At 48.1% G+C, this 21,675-nt stretch overlaps 1 protein-coding gene across 2 annotated transcripts in view; it reads left to right on the forward strand.

Moving 5' to 3' along the window:
- Positions 1-21,675, forward strand: part of PRMT3 (protein arginine methyltransferase 3) — a 105,476-nt gene that overhangs the window by 48,534 nt on the left and 35,267 nt on the right. For both annotated transcript variants that reach the window (XM_045016451.1, XM_045016450.1), the window contains exon 11: positions 16,569-16,756. In XM_045016451.1, coding sequence (XP_044872386.1) covers positions 16,569-16,756 — 188 coding nt within the window. The remainder of the gene's footprint in view (positions 1-16,568; positions 16,757-21,675) is intronic.

The raw sequence follows: 21,675 nt of genomic DNA on the forward strand, positions 1-21,675 counted from the left end.
GCACTCTCCCGTCGACTCCTGTACTCCAGCGCCGCAAGAGGCACAAGCAGAGTCGATGGAGCGACAGCAGTCGACTCATCACATTGAAGACTCTCCAGTAAGTCGATCTAAGTACGTTGACTTCACCTACGTTATTCAGTGTAGACCAGGGTCAAGGCTTTCTAGTTCAGTTCCTTAATTGAAGTTTTAGTAAATCTGTCCTGTCACCACCTTTTGCACCCCTCCTTCCACTGCAATTTTATTGTGTGTGTGTGTGTGTGTGTGTGTGTATATATGTATGTATATGTATATACACATATATGTGTGTGTATATATATTTTCATTCCCAGGATGCTAGTTAATTTTTCTGACTGCTTTCAATCCTATTATCAATTAATTTTGGGGATTTTTAATATTCCCATTTTTGCTTTTCTAATAGAAAATGGGGCCATTAGGTGGTCACTTATTCACAAACTAGTTACATGCACAGATAAGTGGCTTAATTAAAATTGTGCCTAGCCAGGGAAAAGTGCAGGTCAGTTACCAGATGGGCTTTCAGTATTTCAAGAACCCTGGGTCTGTCTGAGTGATACCGTATATTATCTTAGATTAAATAAACTATGAATCTGTTATGTTGTTAGTACTACAATTGTAGATTGGTAGTTGTGGTTATTTATATACTAGTGTTGATCCATCACTTGTTTGACAATGTAGTAACAGTTTTTTTGAGAGGCAAGAACCAATATGTTATACAGAGTCAGAAAGGTTTTTAGTGTTAGTGATCTCAGACAGCTGTCCAATATAAAACTGAGCTGCCTATAATGATAATAATTGGTCCATTGCCTCATCAGTCCAGATTCAACAAAATTAAAGTGTTGATAATGGTATTCTTTTTCTTTACTTGTGGACAATGCAGCACATGGAAGTATTTAGGGAGGTGTTTGAAAGAAGGGGTGGCTAGACAAGCTGGCATAGGGAGGGCATTCAGGGAGAATGGTGTGAAAATGACCGTGGTGGCGGAAGAGGAGATTAATTGTGTATCAAGACTGTTATAGTTGGTGGTGGAGCATAAGTGTAGAGATGTGATAAGGGGCTTGATCTCAGAATAGTCCAGGATCTTGTATTGAGGAAGAAGAGAAGCCTACATCTGATTGGAAAGCAAGGGGAAATGAAGGTAGGGGTTCAAGTAAAGGAGAACTGACATGGTTGGAGTGGGCATGGAAATTATGGAAGGCTATATTTTTGAATGAAATGGAAATGGGTAATGTAGTCTTCAACTTCCCCACTCCCCACAAATTGTAGTAAGGACATAGGAATTAACATATGGATCAGACTTGTGATCAGCCTACTTCAATATCCTATGGCTGATGGTGACAAGGATCAGGTGTTTCAGAGGACGGTGTAAGAAATTGCATTAAAGAGGTGTGGGATAATCTACCTTGCATTTTAGGTCTCGTCCTACTCCCTTGTATTTAAAGATTGGCTTAAACCCTGAAGTATGAGGTTTTATCTCTTCCAAATTTGTTAGTCTTGACTATTATAGCACTGGATATTCTTTTTATTCGTATAAATGCACAATCTTTTTTTTTAATCAATTTTGCTAAGTTTTTGGCCTCAGTGATCCATTATTAATGAAGATGGTCAATGCTCAGGGCATGGTCAAGAGTCTCAGTTGTCTGGACAGAGAGGAAGGTTTGGATATTTGGGTAAGGGACAGAAGAAGTAATGACAGTTTTGGATCCAACATGGACCCTTGAGGACTCAGCTCTTCCAGTTCATTATTTAGCAGTAAGGCATTCTCTGGGAAATATCCCACCCTCTGACTTCACCACCTCAACCAAGCTTCACAATCATCATCGCTGTGTACAGTATTAAATTGTTTAAAACTTAGTGTGTGTGTGTGTGTGTGTACACTATATATAGTCTTTTATCTGGTGAAAAAAATTTCCCTGGAACCTAACCCCCACGTTTACATTAATTCTTATGGGGAAATTGGATTAGTGTAATATCGTTTCGCTTAAAGTCACATTTTTCAGGAACATAACTACAGCGCTAAGAGAGTAGTTACTGTACTCCATATGCTAAGGCACTTAGACAGGAAATAAGGGTAACTGACCTAGAAGGGGAAAAGAAAGGAGCCACAAAGGTAACAAATAAGAGATGCAAACCAAATTTTGTGTATTAAGTTTGAAAGTATTGGCATTAATTTTTGGGTATAAGCCAGAGTAAAAGCAATATAGCACTAAATTAGAGAAACGGTGGTGGGAAAATTGGGTATTAAGGTAAGTAGTTAATATACTTGGTACATATAGAGACTTTCGCAAGCACAGGAAGCATTATAAAAAAAAGCAAGGATTATACATTTGGCAATGTTTCATGGTTTTTTTACACATACGTGTTTATCTCAGGGAAGGTGTGCTCTTTTTCTAGAACAAAAAAGACAGAGGTGGGTTGGATAGACTAATTTGCGCAATTTGTGGTTTTGATAGTAATAAAATGGGTGCTATGAATAAGTATGTAAAATATTTCATACTGTTCCTATGATACTGTTGTCTAGACTATGCATTTGTATACATTTTCTTAATGTAAGATTTTTACCTCTCTTAGATTTCATTGTGACCTTTTCTATTGCAGCTGTTCACACTGTTTTTCCATGTTGTACTAACCATGCCTGTATTCAGTTTCACTACGCTGACTTAATGACTGGATTAATGACTTTGTAACAGTGCTCACTGCAGTGCACTGTTTGATTGCAATGTGCTATCATGCGATTAGAGGCGCAGCAGCAAAAAAAGGCACTCTTGTGGAGATGTGTGGAATTCAGTTATAAAGCTGAAGATTACACACGCGAACAAGAAATTAGTATTCCTGGGTTAAAGAAAAAATGTAATAATATGTAGTGTTGCTCCAGTTTAATGCGTTTTGATTTACAATAGTGCACAGAAACTCCAGTCAGAATTGGGATCCAATTGTGTTAAGCTTCCCACAGATACCTATTAATAGGTAGTCCTTGTCCTGAAATGTGTAATGTAGATATATTAAAGATATTTGACATTCTGTAATGTAACAGTGGCATTTAGCAATGCTTTTTCCCCCCTGATTGCTCCAAGCACATCTTAGAACACCAAGAGATCTTTGACCTCCCATTTAACCTAGCATACTATCCATGTTGAAAAAGGGAGGTGATATGTTGCTCTCCATCCGCACTGATGGAAGGATTGTTAGAAATCTGAGCCTTCCTCATTTTCCTCAAGGGACAGAACGTGCTGGTTCAGCAGCAGTCCTAGGAATTCTCTCATCCTTCTTTCCTCAAAGTGATTCCATATTATTCAACCACTGTCTGTCCAGCTCGTTTAGCTAGATTTTAAATAGAATACTTTTTCCTTTAGGCATTGATAATCATTGCTCTTCTGCCAGCTGGTATGGAAGGTGAATAGAATGCTTCTGAGACAGACCAGTGTCACCCCATAAATCAGCCAGCAGGTGGGGTTCAGGCAGCAAAAGATCCCTACTCTCTATAGCACAAAAAGGTCAGTTCTTCAGTACATGTGAGTAGCAGTAAAACTAAAGACACTTCCCAACCCAGACAGCTAAAAGTATAAATCAGTTGTAGGATTAATCTTTCTGGCCAGCCTTCAGCTAGAGGTACAATATTAAGGTCCTGAACTTTGGAACACTTTTTATTCTTGGATCTCTAACCACTTTACAAGGTGGATAAGTATTAGGGTCTCTCTTTTGTCAAATTCCTTGACTTCGAAAGAGGTTGTGACTTGTCTATAGTTTTTGCAGTAACCTGGAATAGATTCTAGATCTCCAGTTTTATGCTTTATCAATTAGATACTAGCTGCCCCAACTTACTTTACTAGCTCCCCAAAATATCTGGGGTGATGTGTGTGACTGATTCCCCTTGGGGTGCCACCTGGAACTGGGGTACCACTGAGCCTGCCTGACCCACCAGCCTGGGTTCCATTTACACTGTACTGCTGTAACAGGCCCTCAAGTCCTCACCAGCACACATACAGGTAGGGACACACTCATCTGCAGCTACACACATGTGCTGAGATCAGCTCTGCATGGGAAGGCTCAGCTAAATTCCTAAGGCACGCACATCTCTCTGGAGCGTAAACCCAAAATTATACTGTCTTGCGCTGCCCAGAGAACTGTACAGCGCAAGCTCGTGAAATTTGCTCCCTCCCTCAATGTGGAGAGGAATATACACAGCATTCTGCCCCAAGTTATGCTTTCCACACACTAGTTTTAGACAAAACAAAACAAGTTTATTAACTACAAAAGATAGCAAACAGATCAAAGCAGATTACCTAACAAAACCGCAAACTGAGCTTAACACACTAGATAGGTAGGATATGGATTAGCAAATTCTCACCCTGAGTGATAAACAGGCTGGCAGATTCTTAAGGCACAAGCTGCCTTGGCTTTTCAGCGTAGGTTTCCCGGGTTTTCATACACAGGTTAGAAATTGCTTTAGCCTGGGACCATCACTTCCCCCATTCAATCTTTATTCCTCAGGTGTTTCCAAGTGTGGTGTTGTAGGGAGAGTGAGGTCCCATCATGATGTCATTTTCTCCCTTTAATATCTTCCTCCCACTTGCTGGAAAGCTCTTCTGCTGTGACCTGGGTCAAAGAGTTCCCATTGTGTAGTGCTATCTTTGAGAGGTTTCTTTATTATACACAGTTCCTGGGGTTGTCCTTGTGCTTGTGTGCATTTCCTCAATAAGCCAATATTGTTTGGCCTTTTTACTGTTGTACCTGAAAGGCTGCTTGTGGGGGTTTTCAACTTTGCAACATGTTTCAGTAACACATACATAGCCAAACTTCGTAACTTCACATACGACAATAGCACCTACAATCCAACGAGATATTAATGTCTAGCAGATCAAGACTTTTAGAATACCACCTCACAAGGCATACTTTGTAAAAATATCCTAATTACATGACAGTGGTGAATATTGGGATGCCAAGGTGTCTCAATGTATATAGAACATAATACCTTTATTTGGGAATGAAAAGTTCTTGTTACACAATGCCTATCTGTTCATTATGCATAACTTTTTTTTTCTGGATTAGGCATGTGTTTTCCCATATATTTGGATGAAATACAAAGTGATTGTGAGTGGGCTAGGTACACAATCTTCATGGGGGGTGGGGAGGAGAGTGTCATGTTTGCTTGTTCAAGACCAGATGACATTATTGTTCACTTGGAATTATTCCTATATACCCTGAGGTTTATAGTCTTACCCTTTAATGTCCTGAAATTTGTGAGGCATTACTAAGGGATAAAGGATTTCCCATCTTACTCTGTTCACCACGTGAGCTGTTACCAGTGACAAATGATTTCTGGGCAGTGAGTCGAGAAGGACACAGATGTCAAAGCTATGAATTTGTGAGCTGGCTGCTGAGTGCTTCTGTCCAATCAGCATTTTGTTAATTTCACCTGTGAGATGGAATAAGTATTCAATTATAGCTTCAGTCAGAGAAAACTAAATGACAGACATGTCAGGATTGGATGGGAAAAGGTTAGGAGTGGGTCAGACAAAGGTGGACTGGGGAGGGTTTAATTTTTAGAAACAACAAGGAGGATGGGGAGTGAAACTGACTAATAAGATTAAAGCCACTTATTTTAAATATTTACAGACCTACTTTCCTATAAATCATGGGATAAATGGGGTGAAAGGAGAGACTTTAACTGATAGATCATCCAAACGACACAAGTTCCTAAGTATCAGAATCAATGTTTACATTTCTGGCGAAAGCTCTTAGTTTTGTAAAGCACTCAGATACCATGGTGATGAGCATGGTATAAATCCATAGCCACCATTGGATTTGTAATTATTACAGATAATTTGGAAGTCAAACATCCATTTAGGTCCCTTTATAAGGGTATGTGAAGTCATGTTGTTATCAAATGTAAGAATTTAAGTCTTGCGTTGTTGCATAAAATTGTTAAAATCCCATTTGCAGGATAAGATTAAAAACAATTTAAGCATAGCTGTACCTGTTCCTGCTATTTATGGTCTGAACAATATTATAAAAGGGCAAATAGTTCTACAAACAGTGGCACATGTGTTATGGTCCTTTGTCCATGTGTCCTGGCTGTGGCACAGTGTCTTGTTTAACTCTATTTACAGGGCTTGTTAATTCATGTTTGGTTGATAAACTAAAGATTACATTTGGGCACTTAGTGTTTACCCTCCAATTGCTGTTTAGAGCTTACTCTAGTCTAATCAATCAGAAGTTTTGCAGCTGATTTAGGAGTTTGGCACACAGTGGAAGTAATTTTAAAGCAATTGGATGGCAAACCTATATTATTTCAGGCTTAACATACAAAGCAAATCATCTCCTGTTGACACAATGGCTCAGAACTATGGACCTGATCATGGTAGTACAGTAACTCCTCACTTAAAGTTGTCCTGGTTAATGTTGTCTTGTTGCTGATCAGTTAGAGAACGTGCTTGTTTAAAGTTGCGCAATGCTCCCTTATAACGTTGTTCGGCAGCCACCTGCTTTGTCCACTGCTTGCAGGAAGAACAGCCCGTTGCAACTAGCTGGTGGGAGCTTGGAACCAGGGTGGACCGACAGCCCTCCTATCAGCTCACCGTTCCCCTAAGTTCCCTGTGTGGCAGCCACCCAGCAGGCTATCAATTGCCAGCAGTTCAGCTGTCCCTCCCCCCCACTGCTATGTGCTGCTCGTGCCCTCTGTCTTGGAGCTGTTCCTCAGAGCCTCCTGCTTGCTGTGCAGAGTGGGGGCTAATTTCAGGGTGTCCCCCTGCTCACCCCATCTTCCATAGAGGACACATAACGGAGCTCAGGACAGAGGGAGCTTCCTAGCAGCAGCTGCTGTCTCAGCTTGCTGATCTACTTAGGTATACCTCCAATTATTAAGTATTTATTATCTCCTAGAACTGGAAGGGACCTCAAAAGGTCATTGAGTGCAGCCCCCTGCCTTCACTAGCAGGACCAAGTACTGATTTTTACCCCAGTGACCCCCTCAAGGACTGAACTCACAACCCTGGGTTTAGCAGGTCAGTGCTCAAACCACTGAGCTATCCCTCCCCCTACAAAGGCAATGTACTTACAGTGGGGTCAGGGACTTAAAGGAGCAATGCGTATCTCTCTCTTACACACAAGTTCTTCTTCGAGTGATTGCTCCTATGCATTCCAGTTAGGTGTGCGCGCCGCGCGTGCACGGCATCTCGGAACTTTTTTACCCTAGCAACTCCGGCGGGCCGGCTGGGCGCCCCCTGGAGTGGCGCCGCTATGGCGCTGAATATATACCCCAGCCGGCCCGTCCGCTCCTCAGTTCCTTCTTACCGCCCGTGACAGCCAGTTGGAACTATGGAGTGCTCTTTGTCCTCCACAACCCTAGCTCTCGCTTCTTGTTTGTATATAGTTAGCTTAGTGATTAGGTTTTACAGTTTATTAGTTAGGTAGTTAGTGTTAGATAAGGTAAAAGGGGGGGTTTTCCCCCTTTGCCTCCCCCGGTGCGGGCTCATGCCCAAGGCACCGGGCTTCAAGCCCTGCGCAGCGTGCCAGAGGCCTATGCCTGTCGGAGACCCGCACGACGCCTGCCTCCGTTGCCTGGGCGAAGGACATAGAACAGATAAGTGTTCGCTCTGTTCCACCTTCAAACCGCGAACTCGAAAGGAGCGGGATATCTGCTTAAAGCAGCTCCTGATGGAAGCGTCGCTCCAGCCCCCGGCACCGTCCGCGTCGGCACTGCGAGCTTCCTCGGTGCAGAGCGCACCGGCGGCACCAAGCCGCTCAGGCACCGCGGCCCCACAGCCTCAGAAGGCGGCTACGAAGACCCGGCACCGCTCGCTCTCGCCTTCAAAAAGACATAAGCTGGCGAAGGCGCTTGCTAAGGCCCGCGCCGAGGACTTGGCGAAAACGATTGCGCCACCTGCGGCCCCCGCGGTGGCCGTGCACAAGTCGTGCACCGGGCCTCTGACTCCGGCGCCGCAAGGCCCGTCGAGTCCAGCGCCGCCACGCTCCCCGGTACCGTCCGTGGTTGAGCCCCGGCTGCCTTCGACGCCGGAGACATTCTCTGAGGCGCGTGAGCTGATTCAGCTCATAGAGGCACCGAGCCTCTGGCCCCCGGCACCGCCGGTGCGGGCTGTCGTGTCGGCGGGAAAGCCGGCCAGAATGACCCGGCCGCCCTCTCTGGACAGGCGACATGAACGGCACACCCGGTCCCGGTCACGTTCCCGGTCCCGTGGCAGATCTCCGTCCTGTCGTTCGCGATCTCGGCACCGTTCGCCATCGCGGTACCGATCGCCATCGAAACGTCGGTCGCAGTCCCGGTACCGCTCGTCATCGCGGTACCGGTCGTACTCCCGGCGTCGCACGAGATCCAGGTCGCCATCACGTCGGCACCGGCGGAGGTCTCAGTCCCGGCACCGTTCCCGGCACCGCGACTCGCGCGGGCGCTCCCGGCACCGCAGGTCTCAGTCTAGGTCGGGCTCCCGGCACCGGTCGGGCTCCCGGCACCGCGACGGACGTCGCTCCCGGTCGCCATCCCGGTACCGAGCGGAACAACATCGCTCTTCACTGACATCCGGGCACGGACTGCCTTATTCGGCGGCGCACTCCGCCAGTGCTTCGGCACCGCCATGGCCATCCCGCCCCGCGTCGGTCGCTTCCGGGACGGAGGGCTACGGACACCTGCCACCCACCCCACAGGGCCACCCTCAAGGGGCACAGCCGTGGGGCTTCTGGGTTCCCTGGGCCCAGTATGAGGCTCAGGGGGTGCCTTTCCCCCCGAGAGCCCCGGCGTCCGAGCGCAGGGTACCAGAGGCGACAGTCAGCCGACCGGCCCCTTCGCCACCAGGTGCGGGTTCCAAACCACCTGAACCCCAGGGGCACGCACAGCCCGACCCTCCTGACGAGCAGGCACCGGATCCTTCATCGGAAGCGGTCATCCAGGGCTTATCCTCCTCGTCCTCACCCGACGAGGCGGTGGCCGGGGCGGCGACCAAGGAGCCTCTGCCCATAGACTTGAAGGCGCACCAGGACCTACTTCGCCGTGTGGCGGCGGCTATGGCTCTACCGATAGCGGAGGTCCAGGAGGACGAGGACCCCATCACGAATGTAGTTGGGGCAGAAGTTCCAGTGCGCGTCGCACTGCCATTCGTGCGCACAATTCAAAAGAATGCCACCACACTATGGCAGACGCCTGCGTCCGTTCCTCCTACGGCCCATGGGGTTGAACGCAAATACTCTGTCCCTCCCACGGGCTATGAGTATCTTTATGCTCACCCGACCCCGGATTCATTGGTCGTCCAATCGGTCAATGATAGGGAGAGGCACGGCCAGCCTGCCCCTGCGCCCAAATCTAAGGATGCGCAGCGTATGGACCTACTGGGCCGTAAGGTCTATTCCGCTGGCGGTCTGCAGATGCGGATCGCCAATCAGATGGTCCTCCTCGCCAGGTACGTCTTCGACATTATGGCGTCCCTGGCGAAATTTACGGAGCTCCTGCCATCAGCCTCCCGACAAGAGTTTGCGGCGATGTTGGACGAGGGAAGGAGAGCATCTAGGTCCTCCATCACGGCCGCCCTCGACACTGCGGACTCCGGAGCTCGGACCTTGGCCTCTGGCGTGACGATGCGCCGCATCGCCTGGCTGCAATCCTCCACCCTGCCGCCGGAGGTCCAATACACTCTACAGGACCTGCCGTTTGACGGGCAGGGTCTTTTTTCCGAGAAGACGGATTCTCGGATCCAGACCATGAAGGACGGCCGTATTGCAATCCGTACTCTAGGGATGCACATGCCGGCGACGCAGCGCAGGTCTTTCCGGCAGCAGCCCTCCCGGCCCTTCTATCAGCAGCGATATCGGCCATACAATAGCCAGCGACCGGCCCAAAATCGCCGTCGTCCTTCAGGCAACCGCCGTAACCAGGGCCAGGCCTCGTCCAAGGCCCCTCAGGGGGCCAAGCAGGCCTTTTGATGGGACGCTCGAGGACGGCCCATCACTCTCCCTACCGGATCCTTCCCCGTTATTTTACGACCGCCTTTCCCATTTCTTTTCGGCGTGGTCCCAAGTAACATCAGACAACTGGGTTCTTCAAACGGTCCAGTCGGGATACCGCCTGCAATTTGTTTCGCCCCCACCTTCCCACCCACCCTCCCTGTCCCTCTTCAGGGACCCCTCTCACGAGCAAGTCCTCTTGCAAGAGGTTCAGACTCTGTTGAGCGTGGGTGCCATAGAAGCAGTGCCTCAAGACAGGCGGGGCAGGGGATTCTATTCCCGTTATTTTCTCATCCCCAAAGTGAAAGGGGGGCTACGTCCTATACTGGATCTTCGCGAGCTGAACAAGTACCTGCTCAAGCCCAAGTTTCGCATGGTCACCTTGGGGACCATCATTCCCTCTCTGGATCCGGGAGATTGGTTTGCCGCCCTCGACATGAAGGACGCCTATTTCCATGTCGCAATCTATCCTCCCCATCGTCGTTACCTCCGGTTTGTGGTGAACAACACCCACTACCAGTTCGCCGTGTTGCCATTCGGACTCTCCACCGCCCCGAGGGTATTTACCAAATGCATGGCGGTAGTGGCCGCAGCCCTCCGGCGTCGTCAGATACACGTCTACCCGTATCTCGACGACTGGCTGGTTCGAGGTCAGTCCCGACAACTCGTGATGGACCAGATAGCAGAAATCCTGACTCTCTTTCAGCGACTCGGTCTTCTCATCAATGCCGAGAAGTCCACGTTGATCCCAGCACAGCGAGTGGAGTTCATCGGAGCAGTCCTCGACTCCACGGTGGCCAGGGCCTGTCTCCCTCGCGCTCGACACCAGACGATGGTCTCCATCATCCGAGACCTCGTCACCTTCCCAACCACGACGGTGCGTTCCTGCCTCCGCCTCCTGGGCCACATGGCTTCGTGCACATATGTCACAGCGTACACACGGCTCCACCTCCGCCCGTTCCAGTCTTGGCTCGCGTCGGTGTACCGGCCTCATCGAGACCCCATCGACATGGTGGTCACGGTCACCAGGACGACCCTCGAGTCCCTCCGCTGGTGGCTCGACCCAGAGGTCGTGTGTGCGGGAGTCCCGTTCCACCCTCCTCGCCCATCCGCTACTCTGACTACGGATGCCTCAGCGCTCGGTTGGGGAGCTCACCTGGGCAATCTTCACACCCAAGGTCTGTGGTCGCTGCAGGAGCTCGCCCTGCACATCAATGTCCACGAGCTGCGTGCGATCCGTCTGGCCTGCCGCACCTTCTGCACCCGCCTGCAAGGCCGCTGTGTAACAGTGTTCACGGACAATACAACAGCAATGTTCTACGTGAACAAGCAGGGCGGAGCCCGATCCTCCCTCCTCTGCAAGGAGGCGATGCTCCTGTGGGACTTCTGCGTGACCCACTCCATTCACCTGGAAGCGTCCTTTCTTCCGGGAGTGCAGAACACGCTAGCCGACCATCTCAGCAGGTCGTTCCTCTCCCACGAGTGGTCCCTCCGTCCAGACGTCGTCTACACAATCTTCCGGAGGTGGGGGTTTCCCCAAGTAGACCTATTCGCCTCCAGGGACAACAGGAAGTGCCACCTGTTTTGCTCATACCAGGGTCGCTCGCCAGGCTCCCTGTCAGACGCCTTCCTTTACCCCTGGACGGGTCGCCTCCTCTACGCCTTCCCTCCGTTCCCGCTCGTGCACCGAGTGCTCCTGAAGCTTCGGAGGGACAGAGCCACCGTCATACTCGTAGCGCCGGCCTGGCCGAGGCAGCACTGGTTCACCCTGCTGCTCGAGCTCTCCGTTCGGGAACCCATCCCCCTTCCGTTGTGGCCGGACCTCATCACTCAGGACTTCGGCAGACTCCATCCGAACCTGCAGTCCCTCCATCTCACAGCTTGGTACCTGAGTGGTTGACCCACGCGGAGAGGGGCTGTTCTGCAGCAGTCCAGCAGGTCCTACTTGAGAGCCGGAAGCCTTCAACTCGCTCCACTTACCTAGCGAAATGGAAGAGATTCACACTCTGGTGTGATCAACGAGGTCTCAATCCGTTTGTAGTCCCGGTCCCTACCATCCTGGACTACCTCTGGTACCTTAAAGAGCAAGGTCTTGCGGTCTCCTCCTTGAGAGTTCACCTGGCGGCAGTGTCCGCTTTTCGTCCATCCGTAGGAGGTCGGTCCATCTTCTCGAACCAGATGGTTTCCCGCTTTCTCAAAGGCCTGGACCGCTTGTATCCGCCGGTGCGGCGTCCTACCCCGACATGGGATTTGAACCTTGTGCTGGCCAAGCTGATGGGTCCCCCCTTCGAGCCCTTGGCCACGTGCTCCTTGCTCTACCTCTCCTGGAAGACGGCCTTCCTTGTCGCCATTACATCAGCAAGACGAGTTTCTGAGCTCCGCGCTCTGATGGCTAGCCCGCCATACACCGTCTTCCATGGGGACAAGGTGCAGCTTCGCCCTCATCCGGCCTTCCTCCCGAAGGTAGTGTCAGCTTTCCATCTCAACCAGGAGATCTTCCTTCCGGTGTTCTTCCCGAAGCCGCACGCCTCGCCTCGGGAGCAGCAGCTGCATACCCTCGACGTTCGCAGGGCGCTCGCTTTCTACATCGAGCGGACTAAAGCCTTCCGGCGTTCGCCCCAGCTGTTCGTCGCGGTTGCTGACCGCATGAAAGGCGAGCCGATATCCTCCCAGCGGATTTCCTCATGGGTTACAGCATGCATTCGGACCTGCTACGAGCTTGCTCGCGTCCCCCCGTGCCGACTCACCGCCCACTCGACGAGGGCGCACGCCTCGTCGGCTGCCTTCCTGGCCCACGTTCCGATCCAGGACATCTGTCGAGCGGCCACCTGGTCTTCGGTCCACACCTTCGCCTCCCACTACGCGTTGGTGCAACAGTCTCGAGACGACGCAGCCTTCGGCTCCGCGGTATTACACTCCGCCACGTCTCACTCCGACCCCACCGCCTAGGTAAGGCTTGGGAATCACCTAACTGGAATGCATAGGAGCAATCACTTGAAGAAGAAAAGACGGTTACTCACCGTAGTAACTGTTGTTCTTCGAGATGTGTTGCTCCTATCCATTCCAGACCCGCCCTCCTTCCCCACTGTCGGAGTAGCCGGCAAGAAGGAACTGAGGAGCGGACGGGCCGGCTGGGGTATATATTCAGCGCCATAGCGGCGCCACTCCAGGGGGCGCCCAGCCGGCCCGCCGGAGTTGCTAGGGTAAAAAAGTTCCGAGATGCCGTGCACGCGCGGCGCGCACACCTAACTGGAATGGATAGGAGCAACACATCTCGAAGAACAACAGTTACTACGGTGAGTAACCGTCTTTTGTGTGTCTCTCTCTGTCTGCCATGCTGTCTGTCCTCCCTCCATTTGTGCTGCCTTGTAGAGTGTGAGGCTACATTAACAACAATGTGTTAACCCTTGAGGGCTCAGCCAATTGCTAGTTCATCATTTAGCAGTAAGGCATTCCCTGGGAAATATCCCACCCTCTGACTTTACCACCTCAACCAAGCTTCACAGTCATCATTGCTGTGAACCAGTATTAAATTGTTTGTTTAAAACTTATTTTGTGTGTGTGTTGTCTGGTGAAAAAAAATTTCCCTGGAACCTAATCCCCCCTCCCCCCCATTTACACTAATTCTTGTGGGGAAATTGGATTCGTTTAACATCGTTTTGCTTGAAGTTGCATTTTTCAGGAACATAACTACAATGTTAAGCAAGGAGTTACTGTATTACATACCTATTGCAGGTTGACATTTCCTCTCTCATACACTACAATCCTAGTGCCACCTGCTTGCTAGCATGTCCTTATATACTGTACCACACTATTGCGAAGAGCTGCAAGATCTGACCAACACACACGATTTTGAGAGTACCATCATAATATTCCCTTCCTCTGCTGGCCGTGGAAGCAAAATTCCTAATTGTTTTGGAACCCTTCCTGCAAACCTTATTAGTCAATTCATGGAGCAGCAGTAACATTCAGGACATTTTGCTTGCTTCGTGAGTTAGTTATTACATAGTCTGCATTCTCATTGGAGTGTCCCTTGTGATCCAGGAGGCAAAAATTAACAAAATGCAGTTTGCAAGACTCTCTGGCACAGACCAGCAATAGGGGAGCATTGAGAAACTGCAGCCCCTTGTCACTTGCTCCAGGAAACCACTCACAAGCCAGATGCTCGTTTTGTGTGACAGCTGTCAGGTGTGTGGAAAGCAACTGATTTGTTGCAAACAGTACATGTTGGGCTGCTCCCCTTTGAGCTCTCATCATGTTGCCTTTTTCCTGTTGAGTTAATCAGAGCCCTCTCTTGGAAAAAGTCAATAGCTTTGTTTCAGTTTCCTCATCTGTAGAGTGGGGATGATCAGTGGAGTGTTAGAGTAGTTAATAATTAGATTTTACAAATATTGTTAATTAAGGCTATTTAAAAGAGCTAGCCAGAAATATGTTAAGAATATTACAACGTGCTTGCTTATTTATGTAGAACTTTTTCCAATTGTCAACGATGATGCTTTCTTACTGAATATTTTGTATGAAAGAGAGTGGCTTCTTTAGCAAAGATGCCTTTCTGTTTGGTTGGTTGGTTAAACTAAGGAGGACTTCCTTTGGAATAAACCTGCTTTTGTTACACAAAAGTACCTTTCAGTTTACTATTGCACTTCAGTCACCTAACGGATAAGGCATTGGCTTTCTAAGCCAGGGATTGTGGGGTCAAGTCCCATCTGGGGTGACAAATTATTTGGGGGGAGGGATAGCTCTCAATGGTTTGAGCATTGGCCTACTAAACCCAGGGTTGTGAGTTCAATCTTTGAGGGGGCCATTTAGGGATCTGGGGCAAAAGTCTGTCTGGGGATTGGTCCTGCTTTGAGCAGGGAGTTGGACTAGATGACCTCCTGAGGTCACTTCCAACCCTGAGATTCTATAATTCTACTATTTCCTCTTTTCAGTGTATTAAAAAGAAAAAATGATATAATCTTTGTATATTTGTCTTCCAATACATCCCCTGCATCTCACTGATTCCATCATGCTCATTCTCATAAAGTTAAAATTTCAAGTATTGAAGAAGAAATCAATTTTACAGTTAACCAGATGTTGGAAAAGAAAAGAGAAACCTAGTTTGATTTTTATTACCTTTTGCCGCACTTCTCTGTAAAACATTAAAAGGGAAAAGGGCCCTGCAATGTGCTTACTACTTATATTTAGACAAAAAATATCTGGTTATGTGTATTTATTAATGATAAATCCTCCAATAAAGGTTTAACATCTCACCAGTGGCAAGTAGGAAACTTCCCTGTGGGGAGAATCCTAGCCATCTATTCTGCAAAAGGTAAAGTGGTATTTTAAATTCTAATTCCAATGTGAGGATAACCTTCCGGCTGATGCAGTGCTGTTCTCCAGAGACTGCAGACTGTGATATCCAGTGCTACTGCAGTTCACAACTTTTCCAGTCAACACCTGAGTGAAATTGCCACAGGACCAGTTTCACTTCTTAGCATATGTGCAGTGTGCTTCAAGTGGCACATGACCAGGACTCATCAGATTCAGTCCACTGGTTGGATCATTGGCTTTTCCAGCTTGGGGCGGGTGCTGGCAGGAAGTGTGATGTGAATGCTGGTCCATGCCCTCTCACTGTGAAACTGGTGAACTGTTAAACAAGAGTGTCAGTCACCCACTGCTGTTTGGGAAAGCAATAAGCAGAGACAGGTGCTGGTCCTATTCATGGGAAAGGAGCAATCACAAATGGAAGTTGGGGAGTGGTAAAGTCCCAAATGTAGTGTGTGTAGGGAGGAAACTCCTTAAAGATAGGGAGAAGGGGGAGAGAACTCCTCCTCCTTTCCAGCAGCCAGAAGGTATTTTTAAAAAATGCCATCAAACATCTATGAGTCAGAAACTGATATAAAAGATAGACAGCACTGCAATAGGCATCACTGCAATAGGCATCACGTCATTCTTCCCCTTTCTGGCAGAGAACGTTTCATGAGGGATTTGCCCTTTGAAGAAAGCCTACTAGCAATGTCAGTTTTCCTAAAGGCCTTTGGCTAGTAGCTGCCTGGTAAATTTTCAGGCTTTGGTATATTCACTTATTGGTAGTTTCAACATAAAAGCCGAAGAATGCCCTATGGTCCAGGGCATTCTCCATGGAATGTTTCCCCTCCATATCCTGGGAACATGGCTCAACCATAGAGGTATCTTCTCCTGAGTCATGTTGCCAAGGTAGTGTGGGAAAAACTTCATACAGGCAATGACTTGTTTATACTTCTCTATATTATGTGGTGAAAGTAAGCAATTTTTCAGCAATAGTGTGCTGTGACACATGTATTTTTTATGTCTGATTTTGTAAGCAAGTAGTTCCTAAGTGAGGTGTAACTTAGAGGTACGCAAGACACATCAGACTCCTGAAAGGGGCACAGTAGTCAGGAAAGGTTGAGAGCCACTGGTCTAGCCTATCCATATTCTGTGGCTAAAAGGACTTCAGCCTATGAAACTGTTTGTTGGTTGGATCCCTGTGCAAGCAGTAAAATCAGTTCCTTTTTTCATTTGTTGTTCATTTATAAAACATAAAAGAGCATCTGAATTCTCATTCTTTTTTCACCTCTAGTCCTTTCTGTTTGTTACAGTCTATCCAGACATCTGCACCATTAGCCTGGTGGCTATAGGTGATAAGAATAAACATGCAGATAGACTAGCTTTCTGGGATGATGTGTATGGCTTCAACATGTCCTGCATGAAGAAGGCTGTAATTCCAGAAGCTGTTGTGGAGGTAGTGGATCCAAGCACACTTATATCTGAAGCCAGTGTCGTTAAGGTACTGTACCCAATACCTCTCTAAAATAAAAGCACACTAAAAATGCATTCTTCAGGTTTTTTATTTCCATTCATAAATTCTCAAACATAACTATTTTTAATATGGAAAAGATTAATAAAGCATATTTAATCTAGAGAAATCCTGGAACAAATGCAACAAGGTGTTCACAGCATTAAAATGGCTTACTTTAAATATCAAACACTATGGGTATGTCTGCACTACCAGATTAGTTCGATTTAACTTAATTCGAATTTGTGGAATCGACCTCACAAAGTCGAATTTGTGTGTCCACACTAAGGACACTAATTCGACTTTGTGAGTCCACACTAACGGGGCAAGCGTCGACATTGGAAGCGGTGCACTGTGGGAAGCTATCCCACAGTTCCCGCAGTCCCCGCTGCCCATTTGAATTCTGGGATTTCCCCACAATGCATGCTGGGGGGAAAAATGTGTCGAGGGTGGTCTTGGGTAACTGTCATCATTCAACGTGCTTTCGGACGTCTCAAGGGGAGATGGAGGAGCTTACTGACTTGCTCGGATCTCAGCGAAACCAATATCCCCATTGTTATTGCAGCTTGCTGTGTGCTCCACAATCTCTGTGAGAGCAAGGGGGAGACCTTTATGGCGGGATGGGAGGTTGAGGCAAATCGCCTGGCTGCTGATTTCGCTCAGCCAGACAGCCGTGCAATTAGAAGAGCCCAGCGGGAAGCGCTGTGCATCCGGGAGGCGTTGAAAGCTAGGTTCCTCAGGGAGCAGGGTAACCTGTGCAGGGCCGCCCAGAGGATTCCGGGGGCCCGGGGTCTTCGGCGGCGGGGGGGCCCTTCCATTCCGGGACCCGCCGCCAAAGTGCCCCGAAGACCCGCGGCGGGAGCCCCCCGCCGCCGAAGCGCAGCCCGGTCTTCGGCGGCGGGGGGCTCCCGCCGCAGGCCTTCGGGGCACTTCGGCGGTGGGTCCCGGAACAGAAGGGGCCCCCCGCCGCCGAAGACCGGGCTGCGCAGCGGCGGGGGCGGGTCCCGCTTCCCCCCCCCCCCCCGCCTCTTACCCGAGCGCGTCTCTGGCGGGGCCTGAGCTCCGTCCCGCTCAGAGCCGCGTGGTGAGGGGGCGGGGCTGTGAGCTCCACGCCGAGCGGAGGCAGCTGCCCCGCTCCCTCCCCACGCCGCTCTGAGCGGGGCGGGGCTCAGGCCCCGTTGGAGCTCCCAGCCCCGCCCCCTCACCACGTGGCTCGGATCGGGGCGGGGCTCAGGGGCTCGGCCAGAGACTCGGCGCTTGATGCGCTGAGGCTCCAGGAGAGGGGCGGAGGCGGGAGCCTCCGCTCTTCTCTTGGGGGCCCCTGCGGAGCCCGGGGCCCGGGGCAAATTGCCCCCTTTGCCCCCCCCTCTGGGCGGCCCTGAACTTGTGACTGTTTAGTTTCTTTACAGAGAAGCTGAACCTGCCCCTGCTTCAGTTACTGTTGACTTTCTTCTGTGGTTACATACCCCATTCACCACGTTTCCCCCCTTCCAACACACGTTTAAAAATAAAGTTAATGGAACATTGTTAATTAACAACGTTTTCTTTATTAATGAATTCGCGTTAAAGGGTTGAAACAGGGACGCAGACTTGGTGGGTAGGGTGTGCAGTGATGTTAACACCGCTTCTACACTCGAGGAATGACAGGCTCCTGCTCCTAGAGAGGTCTGCAGTGCCGGACTGGTTGTTTCAATGGAGCCTGCCATCCCTCCTTTTCGGGACTCTGTGTGCGGGGGCTACGTGACCTTGTGGTGGGGGAGGACGGTTACAGATTCCCCTGCTGCGTGGCTCTGTGGTCCGGGACAAGGACCGCTGCATAAGTTCTGTAACTGCCCTCCCATGCCACAAAGTCACGTACCCCCCACCCACACAGAACATGGAAAACACCTCCCAGACCGACCAGGGTGCCTACTGACTGCACTGTGTGTGTGACCTGCTGTTGATCCTGCCCCCGTGTCTGTACCCTGGTAAAGGTGACTGTCCTATGCAATTAACAACCCCCTTCCCTCCCTCCCCCCCTTCACAGACAGTCTTCTGTAGAAAAACTTGACGGAAATAGTAATTAACAGCAAACTACTTTTAATAATCAACTACACAGTTAGGGGATGAAACTGGGATTGGTGCTTCGGTGAGCCAGGAAGGGAAGGACGTCTCAACATTTAGGGAATGAGAGCCTTCTTGTATTTGTGCACTCTGCAGGGGTGCAGTGACAGTTTTCACGGCCCCTCTCGCCCCTCCTTCTTGTTACTTTGGGTGAGGGGGGTTTGGGACTTTGTGGCGGGGGAGGGCGGTTGCAGATACAGATACAGGGGGGCTCTGTCCTCCTGCCTGCGGTCCTGCAGAACATTCACAAGGCGCCGGAGTGTGTCAAATTTTCCCTGGGCATTTCCTGTGTGGCTGGTCAGAACATCCAAGCTCGGACTGCTGTCCAGAGCATCAACAGAGTGGTGCACTGTGGGATAGCTCCCAGAGCTACTAAGGTCGATTTCCGTCCACACATAGCCTAATTCGACATAGCCATGTCGAATTTAGCGCTACTCCCCTCGTCGGGGAGGAGTACAGAATTCGAACTAAAGAGCCCTCTAGGTCGAACTAATTCGCTTCCTGGTGTGGACGGGTGCACGGTTAAGTCGAATTAACGCTGCTAAATTCGACATAAACTCCTAGTGTAGACCAGGCCTATGTGCAGATTCTAAAGTCTGTTTAGGAACTTCTGGCTCCTGATATATAAAAGTAATAACCTTAAACTTTTTTTCCTCTAAATCCAGGTCTTTCTTCTGCCCTCCCCCCACCCCCCGAACAGAGGAAATAAACTGGTTATATAATTTTGCAACTTTAACTTGCTACAAATTTCTGACTTTCCTGTCAGCTTATATCTTCAGGTTCTCCTGAGAACCAGATTGTGCTGTTTTTTCATAGTGACAGTGCAAAGGAGATGAGTGATTACAATGAAAGCTATTTACTTTGTAAACAGATATTGTGATTCTTATTTCATACTGATTCATTTAATATTGTATGTCTACTGGCTGAGGTTAAATTCTACAATACTCACTTGTCTGAAATTTTAATGTGTGCGCTGAATTGCACGTACAGTTCAAGCCACCTCAGTAGGAGAAAGGGTTGCCAGGAAAGAAGGGTGTAGATAAAGCAGGCTTGTCTGTGGGCAACTGGAGAGCTTTGGTGAAACACCATCCACCCCTTATTGTTTTTTTTCTCTCCATCCTGGAGAAAAGAGGCTATACTTCAGCAAGAAATTTGAAGATTGTAAGGAGGCAAGACAATCCAACTAGGTTCGTGTTCTCTGTTTTCATTAAAAGTTGTTGCTGTCTTTCCTTCAAATATTTGAACTCTTAAAACCTATGTCAATTAATTTCTCCTATAATTTCCCTGGATAGTTATTTCTGTAAAGGAATTCTGTCCAAATACTTCTAGTGCCTAAGGCGCCCCTAGCTTAACCTTGTATTTGATAGGAGATGAATGTATCTTGTATTTATAAACTTTATGTCAGAGGTTAAAATATGGCCAGCGGTCTGTCAGTCTTCATTACAAGTGTTATACTTGCTGAGTTATAACCTGTCCAGGATGAGTTAGCAATGACTTCAGAATGTGCTGGAATGCTGCCAACTCAAAATTAACATGGAGCTATGGGCAGCTCCACAACAGCCCAAAATATGTTGCCTAAGCCAGTTTTATACAGCCATATGTCCCAATATCATGTTGGGGATGTGTATATATAATTACATCCAGGAAAAAAAAGGTAAAAACGTTAAGGTTTCAGAATTAAGCGCTCAAAAGTTAGGAAATGCCGGTTGCCAGTGCAGCCTTGAATTGCTCCCCTTTTCTATTTGCACCAGGAGACTGTCTTTGATTACTTGATCATGTGCTATTTGAGCACCTGCCTCATTCAGTGCCCAAGAAGGATCTTTCTTACTGAATAAACAGCTACTAAATATTTTAATTCCATTCTCCTTATTCTGTGTGTTCCCATGCTTTTATTTGCTGCTCCAGGCCCTGCACTGAATACAGAATTATTAATTTCCTCTTGGGCTTTTCTTTGCTGCTGGTGTCCTCATTGCTTGGTGTTTACAGATGATATTGAATTTTTCAGCATCCCTGTGAGATGGAGATGGTGGTATTATTCCCATCATACAGCTCCAATATAATATAAAAACTCTTTTTTACAGTTTAAATTTATTCTTTTTACATAATTTTTAGTAACAATATCTTTTTAAAATAAATCCATAAATCTTGAGCTCCTTTGTTTCTTAGTGTTCATTGCACAAGCTGTAGTAAAATTAATGAGGGAAGCAAGAATGACATTACAGGTAAACAATTTTAATCAGTAACTGTTCCACATAATAAATGGATTTAAAATAACTAGGAAATTATAAAAATGTTCCTATTCATCATAAGATTATTAAAGGAAATAGTTTAGTACACTTTCCTCACATTAGCTGTTCATTAATTTTGAGTATTGCCTGTTAGAATTGGGTTCAGAAAAAGTATAAAGGATGTACAGCATTGAGAAATGTTTGAGTATTACATGATCAGCTAAACTATGGAAGAGTATAGGCATTAGAAGTGTACTCTTTTTAAACTCAGTAAAATGTTCAGTTATCCTTCATTTTTAGCTAAAATGTGCTGGCCATGCTGCACAAATTTTGAATTTGCTGTAAGCAAGCAAAACAAAAGAATCCGTACAATGCAAAAATAGTGAGGTATTTTCCGAGCTATGACAAGATTGAATATGTAATGAGGCTCTGTTAATAATGGTACTGAGTTTTCTTACTATTTTCAAATTTTTAATTCACAGTATGCATACAGCATAGCGGGTAGCTACAACACAGGTTCTCCATTAGGCCAAGTCAGTATTCCTCAACTGTAACCTGGAGGACTGTCTTTTCAAGGTT

This window comes from Mauremys mutica, chromosome 4, assembly GCF_020497125.1.
Source record: "Mauremys mutica isolate MM-2020 ecotype Southern chromosome 4, ASM2049712v1, whole genome shotgun sequence".
In the NCBI taxonomy this organism is placed as follows: Eukaryota; Metazoa; Chordata; order Testudines; family Geoemydidae; genus Mauremys; species Mauremys mutica.